General features: G+C 34.3%; 1 protein-coding gene across 4 annotated transcripts in view; it reads right to left on the bottom strand.

The window, feature by feature from the left end:
• KLHL4 (kelch like family member 4) overlaps positions 1 to 12,454 on the bottom strand; it is a 127,244-nt gene that overhangs the window by 29,800 nt on the left and 84,990 nt on the right. For all 4 annotated transcript variants that reach the window (XM_070461762.1, XM_020898417.2, XM_070461763.1 and 1 more), the window contains exons 5-6: positions 9,097 to 9,309; positions 6,413 to 6,599 (exon numbers count right to left, since the gene is read on the bottom strand). In XM_070461762.1, the coding sequence (XP_070317863.1) occupies positions 6,413 to 6,599; positions 9,097 to 9,309 (400 nt within the window). The remainder of the gene's footprint in view (positions 1 to 6,412; positions 6,600 to 9,096; positions 9,310 to 12,454) is intronic.

The raw sequence follows: 12,454 nt of genomic DNA, 5'->3' as shown, positions 1-12,454 counted from the left end.
TGACCAACCTAGATAGCATATTAAAAAGCAGAGACATTACTTTGCCAGCAAAGGTCCATCTAGTCAAGGTAATGGCTTTTCCACTGGTCATGTATGGATGTGGGAGTTGGACTGTGAAGAAAGCTGAGCGCTGAAGAATTGATGCTTTTGAACTGTGGTTTTGGAGAAGACTCTTGAGATTCCCTTGGACTGCAAGGAGATCCAACCAGTCTATCTTAAATGAGATCAGTCCTGGGTGTTGATTGGAAGGACTGATGCTGAAGCTCAAACTCCAACGCTTTGTCCACCTCATGTGAAGAGTTGACTCATTGGACAAGACCCTGATACTGGGAGGGATTGGGGGCAGGAAGTGAAGGGGGTGACAGAGGATGAGATGGCTGGATGGCATCACCGACTCGATGGACATGAGTTTGTGTCAACTCCGGGAGTTGGTGATGGACAGGGAGGCCTGGTGTGCTGTGATTGATGGGGTCACAAAGAGTCAGACACAACTGAGCGACTGAACTGAACTGAACTGATTCAGCTCACTTATGATCTATTCAAGGGCCAATAAGATCAACTAAACTTTGTGGTATTCTTTAGAATTATTGTTCCTGCAGTTGTGAATATATCTAATTTAGTGATTTCCTCCATCTATTATTAAAATGAACTTAAAATCACTATATTAGCCTTTATTTATTCCCTGCCATACTGTGTCTCAGAATTCATTATTTTAGTAAGTGAAACTTTACTGAATACCTGGCATGCACAAAAGCCTGAAGTTTAGCACTCAACTGTTTAAAAATTTTTACTGTGTGATCATACTTACAACTTTTTGATGACTTTTTTAATACACACGGTAGGATTTATAGTTAGTTCCAGCCACTTGTATGGCATCTATATTTAGCAACTAATTCCAAGGTAATTGTATGAGTCAAAAGGAAATTAAAGACTGAGGAAGTACTATATTTCCTAAGCATCAAATGGTGAAAGTTCAAAAATTATCTTATAAAGATAAATAAAACTACACATTGTAAGAAAAAGGCATGCATATAGAAAATTTTTTAAGAATGTAAATTTTTATTTTTTAAATGCAATACTGATTTACATAGATAAATGCTACCACCTTAATATTTTTGCTTTACATAGTTGTTTTTTTTTTTTTTCTTTTCTTTTCTTTCTTTTTTTGCTCCTATGTGCTCACTCTGCTTTTTCAATTCTAAGACCCTCAAAGAGAGGGGTCAGTTTTGTTGTTGGTGCTCTTTCATCTAAAATATGGCAATGCAAGGTGAAACAGATCACCAGCCCAGGCTGGATGCATGAAACAAGTGCTCAGGGCTGCTGCACTGGGAAGACCCAGAGGGGTTGGGATGGGGAGGGAGGTGGGAAGGGGGATCAGAATGGGGAACACATGTAAATCCATGGCTGATTCACGTCAATGTGTGGCAAAAACCACTACAAAATTGTAAAGTAATTAGCCTCCCACTAATAAAAATAAATTAAGAGAAATAAAACAGCAGCAAAATAGCAACAAATAACATTGAATTTGAGTAATAATTCCCTGTCCAGTAGTTCTAAGATGTTTCTCCTTGGCATGATTATCTAACCTTAAGAGCCTTAGTTTCCTCATCTCCAAAAGTAAGGTAATAAAAATCTATCTTGTAGCATTTCTGTGAGGATTATAAATGATATCTGCAAAATGCCAATCAAGGATCAGGTATTCACAATAATAATTTTCACTATTATTGTAGTTTTCTGCAACTTTCCATAAAGCTTTTTATAGTTTCATATACTAAGTATTTCAAGAGTCTCAAAATGATGGCTTTACTTCTTTCCATATCAAACTGTGGTAGCAGAGTCAAGGGATTATAGACTCACATTTCACTCATTTTTGTAAGCTATTAAGGAGTTGAAGATACATATTACCATATTGTGTAATATATTCATTTGTGTAATGTTAACTTAAAGGACAAGAACCTGAAAAAAAATAACAAAAAAAGTAAATAAATACAAAAACCAAACTAATATACACAAATTTTCCCATTTCTCATTCCACTAGTTGGACTTTTTAAAAATCAAATATTATAGATAGCCATTTTTGCATTTTATACTTAGTACCCTTTTGATTTAATATCAGACAAGACACCTTTTAAATTCTGTGTGTGTTCTTTCTATTCAACAAAATGCAGTAAGATATCAAGTTGCTAGACTTGAAATCTATTATAACATTTTACTGTATTTGTTATTTTCTGAAGAACACTAGTTTTGTGAAGTTACTCTACAATTTTGAAAAATAATTACAGTTGCAAACTCTTGTTATACAGATTTATTATTAATTGACATATTTCCTATATGGACTTCCAATTGCACATACCAAAAGAAAAAATAGGTTTTCAGAAGCATACAACTTTGATTTTTGCATTATTTTCTGCAAGGTGTCAAAACATTTCCATGTATGATTTGTCAAATTTTAAGTGAATTTATTTTAGTTCCTATATAGTCAATTCTTAATTACAAAACCCTTGCCTCATTGTTTTGGCAACATGTTTCTATAGGTAGAAATCAGTGCAAAGAGACAGAACTGTGGGAAAAAATATTTTAAGAAGTATTCAAGGTAGACATGATCGATTCAGAAATTTTCCCTATTCCTATTACAAACAATTCTTTTGTAAAATCATTATTTTTATTCCAGAATTGAATTGCTAATCTTTTTATTAACACTTCAAGTTTATTTGTAAATGGTCTTTGGTCTTCTATCAGGAAATTGACAGCAAGAAATTAGAAGTCATTCTCCTATTTCTGTCAAAAAGCACATTTAGAGGACCTCATCCCTTCCACTTATGATAAATCTCTAAATTCTCCCTGAAAAGATCTTAGGCTGCAAAGCGAATGCTCAAATTAAAAAAAAAAAAAAAATGCTGCCATAAGAGTAAAAAAATACCTCAGATTGTCAACACAACCTTGTGAAAAAAAAGAACAAAGCTGGATGTATCTCCCTCCCAGACTTCAGACCATACCACAAAGCTAAAGTCATCAAAACAGCATGGAACTAGCACCAAAACACATACAAAAATCAATGATACATAATAGAAAGTACAGAAATAAGCCCCCACACACAGAGTCAATTAATCTGTGACAAAGGAGGCAAGCATATACAATGGAGAAAAGATAGTCTGCAACAAGTGGTGGTGAGAAAACTAAACAGCTACATGCAAAATAATGAGATAAGAATATTCCTTCATACCATATACAAAAAAAAAAAAAAAAAATCAAAATGGTTTAAAGACCTAAATGTAAGATCTGACACCATAAAACTCCTAGAAAAAAAAAGCAGAACACTACTTGACATAAATTACAGCAATATTTTTTTGGTTCCATCTCCTAAGGCAAAATAAATAAAAGCAAAAAATAAACAAGTGGGTCTAATTAAGCTTGAAAGCTTTTGCATAGTGAAGAAAAACACCAGCAAAATGAAAAGGCATCCTATGGAATGGGAGGAAATGTTTCCAAATGATGTGAAATATAATAAATCAATATCAAAAATATGTAAATAGCTCATACAACTAATATAAAAAAATAAAAAATGGGTAGAACTGAATAGACATTTTTTCTAAAGAAGACAAAAAGATAGCTAACTGGGAAATGAAAAGATGCTTAGCATTGCTAATTATTAAAGAAAGGTAATCAAAACCACAATGAGATATCACTTCACACATATCAGCTGACTATCATCAAAAGTTTCCAAATAACAAATGATGGAGAGGATGTGGATAAATGGTAACCCTTGTATGCTATTGCTGGGAATATAAATTGGTATAACCACTATGGAAAATAGTATGAAGGTTCCTCAAAAAGTAAAAATAGAACTATCATATGATCCAGAAATCCCACTCTTGGGGTGTAGCTACAGAAAAACCAAAACGCTAAATCAAAATTATATATGCACTACAATGTTCACAGGAGAACTATACACAATACTCAAGACATGGAAGCAACCCAAGTGTCATCAACAGACAAATGGATTAAAAAGATGCGATATATGTGTGTGTGTATGTATATATGTGTATATATACATATATAATATATAATAATATATATAATATATATAATATATTATAATATTCCATTCTGTGTGTCTGTATATATATGCGATATATATATATGCCGGTCAGGAAGCAACAGTTAGAACTATATATCACATATATATATACAGACACACACAATGGAATATTATTCTGCCAAAAAGAGGGAAATTTTGCCATTTACACTAACATCAATGGGCCTAGACAATATTACGCTTAGTGAAGTAAGTCAGACAAATATAAATATGTACATGATATCACTTATATGTGAAATAAAAAAAAATGGACACAAATGAATGTATATCCAAAAAAGAAAGAGATACACACATACATTATAGAAAACAAACATGTGGCTACTGAAAGTGAGAGGGAAGGAGGGAGGGACAAATTAGATGTATAGGATTAACAGATACAATCTACTGTTAATAAAATGGACAAGTAGAAAGGATACATTTTATAGCACAGGGGATAACAGCCATTTTTTTTTAATTTATTCATTTTTTTCCATTCATTTTTATTAGTTGGAGGCTAATTACTTTACAATATTGTAGTGGTTTTTGCCATACATTGATATGAATCAGCCATGGATTTACATGTGTTCCCCATCCTGATCCCCCCTCCCACTTCCCTCCCTGTCAGGATACTAACACAGCCATTATCTTGTAATAATTTAGAGTATCATCTAAAAAAAATACTGAATCACCATGCTGTAAACCTGAAACTAATATAATATTATAAGTCTATACTTCAATATAAATACATTACATTTATTATACATAGCAAAATAAACTGCTGTCATAAGAGAAAAATTAGCTATGAACAGTTAAGGAAACTCTAATGAAAGGCTTATATCCCATAAAACAATAATAATAAAAAAAAGTGTCAGAAAATTTATATTACTTTATTTATAAAACTTAGCTTTAGATGCACACATTTCAATATGGCTGTAATATCACCCTCACAATTTGGAGGGTGTTAAGAGTAATTAAACTGGAAAAGGTCAGTTTTCATTCCAATCCCAAAGAATGCTCAAACTACCACACAATTGCACTCATCTCACATGCTAGTAAAGTAATGCTCAATATTCTCCAAGCCAGGCTTCAGAAATATGTGGATGGTGAACTTCCAGATGTTCAGGCTGGTTTTAGAAAAGGCAGAGAAACCAGAGATCAAATTGCCAACATCTGCTAGATCATTGAAAAAGCAAGACAGTTCCAGAAAAACATCTATTTCTGCTTTATTGACTACGCCAAAGCCTTTGACTGAGTGGATCACAATAAACTGTGGAGGATTCTGAAAGAGATGGGAATACCAGACCATCTGACCTGCCTCTTGAGAAACCTATATGCCGGTCAGGAAGCAACAGTTAGAACTAGATATGCAACAACAGACTGGTTGCAAATAGGAAAAGGAGTACATCAAGGCTGTATATTGTCACTCTGCTTATTTAACTTATATGCAGAGCACATCATGAGAAACACTGGGTTGGAAAAAGAACAAGCTGGAATCAAGATTGCCAGGAGAAACATCAATAACCTCAGATATGCAGATGACACCACCCTTACGGAAGAAAGTGAAGAGGAACTAAAAAGCCTCTTGATGAAAGTGAAAGTGGAAGGTGAAAAAGTTGGCTTAAAGCTCACCATTCAGAAAACTAAGATCATGGCATCTGGTCCCATCACTTCGTGGAAAACAGATGGGGAAAGAGTGGAAACAGTTACAGACTTTATTTTTTGGGGCTCCAAAATCACTGCAGATGGTGATGGCAGCCATGAATTTAAAAGACACTTACTCTTTGGAAGGAAAGTTTTGACCAACCTGGATAGCATGTTAAAAAGCAGAGACATTACTTTGCCAACAAATGTCCATCTAGTCAAGGCTATGGTTTTTCCAGTGGTCATGTATGGATGTGAGAGTTGGACTGTGAAGAAAGATGAGCACCGAAATTTGATGCTTTTGAACTGTGGTGTTGAAGAAGACTCTTGAGAGTCCCTTGGACTGCAAGGGGATCCAACCAGTCCATCCTAAAGGAGATCAGTCCTGGGTGTTCATTGGAAGGGCTGATGCTGAAGCTCAAACTCCAGTACTTTGGCCATCTCATGTGAAGAGTTGACTCATTGGAAAAACCCTGATGCTGGGAGGGATTGTGGGCAGGAGGAGAAGGGGAGGACAGAAGATGAGATGGGTGGATGTCATCACCGACTCGATGGACAAGAGTTTGAGTAGACTCTGGGATTTGGTGATGGACAGGGAGTCCTAGCGTACTGTGATTCGTGGGGTCACACAGAGTTGGACAAAACTGAGCGACTGAACTGAACTGAACTGAAGAGTAATTAATTTGCTTCTGTTACCTTTCATAGCGTCCATTCCTCCTACAGCATAAAGTGCTCCCACAGTTGATTTTCTAGGCCTTGTCCTAGGACTTTGCATCATGGGTCTTCTCTCAGGTAAGAGATGATACTTCATAGCTTCCATCAGGAGTTTCTGACATTCAAGGTCACCAGTAAACATGGAGCTGTTTTCAAGATCTGCCAGTAACTGAAAAGTAATGATGCATGGTATATGAAGTAAAGAGCAGATCATTAGACGTAACATTTTCATTTATATAATTTTGGGGGAAACTCAAGCTATTTCTAATGTATGTGTTATTATTTAATATTTTAAGTTACTTAAGTAACATTTTATGACTAAAAGCCTCATGGTAGTAACTAATTTACTAATGCCAACTTATTTGATATACTATTCCTCATTTGAATATGTATTTTGTATAAAATCTCCAGTAAAAGTGAAAAAGCACTCATAAAATGTGTTACTGAAAGCAAAGTAAATGGCTGTGTCTTCACAAAGCAAGCATCTTCTGTCCAACTGCATGATTTAAGGGAGGTGGCACAAACATCCCCAATTAAAGTAATATCACCATGGGGGCTGCATCTTTATCATCAAATCAAAGCACAAAGCAGGTGCTTTTTTGTCTATATATATACATGTATATACAGGTAAAGTACATGTGTTAGTAATTATGTAATTCATCATCAGTAGTATATGATATCAATCCTTTCTAACCAATATTGCCTGACAGATAATATGACCCCAATTAAGTGAAATAAAATCTAAGTAAAGTATTCTTCCTGAGACTAGCTGAGGAGAAGTTAAGAGCTTTCTTAGAATTTTTCCAGGGGTCATTTAGATTGGTTATTAGAAGTTTGGAGTCTACATTATCTGTCATAGGACATTGTCAGGAACAGCAAGCAGGTTGTTGAAAAGGAGGTACTAATCTTACCCCATAAAATTTCCCTGAAGTTTCCTGTGCTGCACTGGTTAAACTCAGCTCTGTTCTCACCCCACTTGTTATCTCTGATGGATCACTGTTTTGACTTGGCTGGTGAGATTCCAGGTACTTCCTTTATACAGTATAAAATTAAGGGTTTCTGATCCTGTACACCAGTGAATGTCACATTTTTAAGAGTCACCTGAAAAACTTGTTAAAATACGGATTCCTTGGCTTCAACTGCATAAATTTTTTCAGTAGATTTTGGGGGCCTGAGAAGCTGAGTTTCAAACAAGCTTCCCGTCTTAACAGTAAATATATACTGGGAGTTCCAAAGATGGCAGAGAATAAAGACTCTGAATTCATCTCCTCCCAGGCACATGAAAATTACAACTATTTCCAAGATAACTATCAATTAAAAAAGACCAGAACCTACCAGAAAAGATCATCTACAACTAAAGATGTAAAGAAGGAACCACAAGTTGGGTAGGAGGGATAGAATCTTGGTATAGTCAACACCCACAATCCTAGGGTGGGTGATCCACAAACATAATAATTACAACCCCTCGAAAGAGTGAGGGCTCTAAGCCCCACATTGGGCTCCCTAGCCCAGGTGTCCTATACCAGGAAGACTCCAGACTATTTAGCTTTGAAGGCCAGCAAGGTTTAAACTTAGGAGACTCAGAGGGCTGTGAGAAATAGTGACTCTATACTTAAAGGGAACACACAAAATTTCACATGGTCTGGGATACAGGGAAGAAACAGAAACTTGAAGAGACAGGGTCAGAGCTACCAGCTGATTTTAGAGTCACCAGGAAAGGCAATAGACAACAGCTCACCTTAGAATCAGACATGGGCAGCAACCATTGTGGGAGTTCATTCTATCATGTGGACACTGGTCCTAGCAAGGGCCATTTTGGAAACTTCCCTTTAGCGTAATAGCCTTAGCAGCCAGACCTGCCCCCATCCAACAGATTATAGGCACTGATCCTGGGATGCCTCAGGTGAAACAACTAACTGAGCAGAGACATAACCCTACTCACCAGAAGATGTGGTGTATACACACACACACACACATGCTGGAATACTACTCAGCTATTAAAAAAAAATTCCCATTTGCAATAGCATGGATGATCCTGGAGGGTGTTATACTCAGTTTTCATATATGTATATATATATATATATATATATATATATATATATATATATATATACACACACACACACACATAAAATCTTCCATACACTTGAAACTAACATTGTTATGTATTTCAATAAAAGTTGATTATTAACTATAATGATGCTCTAGTACATCTGAAACTCTTTAACATTTAAAGTTAACTCTTTAACTCTTTAATCATAGTCGTTAATTACTCATGTTAGTTACTAGGTTTGATCCAGAATCTAACCCATTCCTAGAGTTTTCTCTGGGATGCTACTGTAATAATTACTATCACCTTTCCTAGAAGATGGTAGGAGGAGAAAAAGAGATTTAGTCATTTCCCCTGCTTGTTACAAGTGCTGTTTGGTGAGAGAAAACTGAAACTAATGAGTATGCTGAAGTTTGGAGATTATCTGTAGGTCTTTTATTAAACCTTCTTTACCCATCTCTTATCATTATTAATATTGCTAACTGAAGTCTGTATTTGTCTTTCTGTGAAACAAATCCTGTGCTAGAAATTCTCCGTATAAAACAAATAAAGAATAGATTAATGTCCAGTTGTCATTTAGAACTATAACTTCCATTACCTGGGTAAGTTCCCATACCTGTGGTGGAAGTAATGGCAATCTGATGTAAGAAAGCAGCATTGCTAGGTCTTGTTGCCTAGCCTGCACATCATGCCCCACCCACAGCATTAGAGCTTGGAAAATGGTTTCTTCATCAGGCACATTAATGTCATCACTGCACAAAAGTTTTGAAATCTCATTAGCTGGAAGGAGGAGGAATTCTTGGTTCTGTATTACCTCGATGAAGTGTTCCTAGAAAAGAAAGAGCTACTGAAATTTTGTACTTTAACTTCTTAACAAAATAAGCTTATCAAGGAATTTCACTTTGTTAAACCTCAGAAAAAGTCAGAGAGACAGATATATGCATTTATAAAAAATAGATGACATTGCCGCCCATAAGAGGGGGGTCGGATGTGACTTCTGAAGCTGAGGAACCAAAGAAGGCCTGGGGGAGGTAGCTCTGGCTATGCATTTGAGGGGGCAACATACTGAATTATTTTGCAATGAGAAAAAGAGGTCAATTAAAAACTCCTTCCTCTTGTGAAAAACCATGATCTATTAATCAAGGCAAAGGGATATTTTATAATGAATAAAGATCTACAAGTTAAAGTTTATCTGAAAGTGACTCTTATGGAGTTGTTTGTTGAGGTAGAGTGGGGCTATCTTTCAATTTTTATATATTTTACCTTAATTCTCCCTTCTGTCATCTGTGGTATATTTTTGTCAAGTATCAAATCTCTGGCAGTTATGTTTCAACATTTTCTTAATAAAAATACTACTATGTTTTTCCTATTTATAATATTATATATTTTTCTTTGACAACACAATTACCATTTCCAACATTTTTCATAGTGAACATCTTAAGTTTAAATGCAGTAACATATACTTTTGAAATTTATATAAACATGTCTAGTTGGTAATTTATATTGCCTAGTAAACTGATATTTTGGAAGCAGCTTAAGACAGCCTCTTTATAACTGGGGGATCTGGATAAACCAGATCATTCTTTCATCTCCATTCTGAGTTTAGTCATTGTGGGAGGTGATATTTCTGCCAATGAACCACTTATCCCCTTGAGTTTATTCATTGTGAAACTCAGTTAACCTAATAACAAAATTCTCCATACACCAATTATCAGGCTTGATAGTCCCATCAGGAGGCTCTAAGACCATAAATTCCAAGTTGACTTGCCTTTTTAGACAAAGAGCCTGCTGGCGACTAAGGCAAGCGCCAGGGGGAGAACTGTTGATTTTACTATAGCAGATGTTCTTTGTTGAAAACCCTCTCACCTATAGCAAAGTGGTGAAGTTAGTACTAAAACTAATAATTCATTACACTTGTACAGCACTTCACACTTTAAAAAATTTCTTTCACAAACATTAAGTCATCACCAATGCAATCTTGTGGAAAGTGTAATTACTGTGATGAGAAAACAGGCTGTGAATTGGTTGATCTCCTGCACAGTAAATGGCTAAGTGTGGACTCACATCTATGCCTTCAGGTCTACTTCATTTTATTTGATACTGCAACTGACTTTCATAAATGACATAATTTTTACGAAAGGGTTAAGAAAAAGATAAAACACTGCAAAACTTTTGTCTACCTATTACTGGTAGTGTATGTAAACTTTGAAGTCATACAACTATTAATGCATGATCCCATATCTCGTTCTCCTTTCTATCTACTGTCTGATGAAAGAAAATAAAATATATATATATATATATATATATATATATATATATATAAAAGGAGATTAGCTTAGTATGTAAAACCTCAATGGCTAATTAAATTATATACATATGGCACTGAAATATCCAGTAGTATAAAACAGATATTTAGTCAAGCTTAAAGATTAATTTTAAACTCTTTTATTTTACTCCTAATTTCAAGGTAAATATTTTCTTCTAATCACCTTCCCAAGTGTCTTTTGTGTGTGTGTGTGTCTGCCCTTGATTTGGTATTCATCTTTTAAAATCCACAATTACATTGCGTTAAATCATATTAAATGAATACAGTCTATTTCCTGAATGTTTCATCGATGCAGACTACTATTTATATGATTGTGATGGTCAATTTTATGTGTCGACTTGACTCAGCCATGGAGCCTTCTGGCCGAACATTATTCTAGGTATGTCTATTAGGATATTTCTGGATGCGGCTCACTTACATTAGAGAAGCAATCTGTTTATTCAGTCTATGGTTCAAATGACTAACTAAATTCTTGGAGGTTAACATTATTCTTAGACATTAAAGTTATTTGCATTTGAAACTATCAATACAGTATTATAAAAGCATTATTAAAGCATGATCTTTGCATATTTTACCACATTTATAATAGATACTAAAATAACTTAAGAGGGATTAAAGGAGACATTATTGCATTTTTATGTACATCCTGCTTTAGCATTCAGTTTCAGTCACATAATAGGAAAAGGAAGACAAGTTCATTTTGAGCAACAAAAATAATTCAAGCTGTTTATCAGAATGTGTTTTGTCGACAAGAGTAAGATACCAGACAGGAAACTGTTAATACTTAGTTCAAGAATTTAAGTAAGTTAACAGGAAATTTTCATGTTTGGTTTTGTAGTAGGATTAACTTTTGAACTGCTGTTCTATAGTTTATATGGCATCTATATTTAGAACATATGAATACAAATAGCATAATTAAATAACATGTTAAAATGTCAATCCATTATGATTCTCGATATAAAGGTACCATTTCAGGAACATGTTTAAAACTTCAAATATTGAAAAATGATCAAGTGTGGGAAGAACAAACAGAAAGGAAGTTTTACAAGAATTTTTTTTAGAGAATCTAAATATTTCAAGTTTGAAAATTTTAAGGTCTATATAAAACTCTAGAAATACTTTTTAATTATATACATCTCAATTATAGAATTGTAATATTAATTTTATTGTTGCTTTTAGTTGTGATTATTGTTCACTTTTATGTACTTGTCTTTTATTTTTGAATCTTAAATAAATGTAGCTATTTTCTTAGCTTGAAATTTTGTCTTTTAATTTGATTTAGCATGAATGGTAAGGATTTATTTAATATCATCTGTCTACATGTCTCCCTACAGATAATCTATATTTCATGTCACTGTCACTTGATTGAATAAAGGTAGTCTTATCCGATGCAACTTTTAAAGAATTAACACATCAAACATGTTCATTTAGTTTATTATAATTACTAGTAGAATTGAGAGGGACTTTAAGTTAATTAAGGAATTTAACTGTGAATTGTTTAAAACCAAATTAAATGTTTTAACTGGAAAATAAAAAGTCCATTCAATAGAATGGTTTGACTTACTAATTTTGACAGTTCTTAAGCTCCTCCAGTTAACACTGATCCATCAATATTTCCTTTTCACATATGGAATGATATCTAAATTTC

This window comes from Odocoileus virginianus, chromosome X, assembly GCF_023699985.2.
Source record: "Odocoileus virginianus isolate 20LAN1187 ecotype Illinois chromosome X, Ovbor_1.2, whole genome shotgun sequence".
Taxonomy (NCBI): domain Eukaryota; kingdom Metazoa; phylum Chordata; class Mammalia; order Artiodactyla; family Cervidae; genus Odocoileus; species Odocoileus virginianus.
This window is presented reverse-complemented; position numbering and strand designations above follow the sequence as displayed.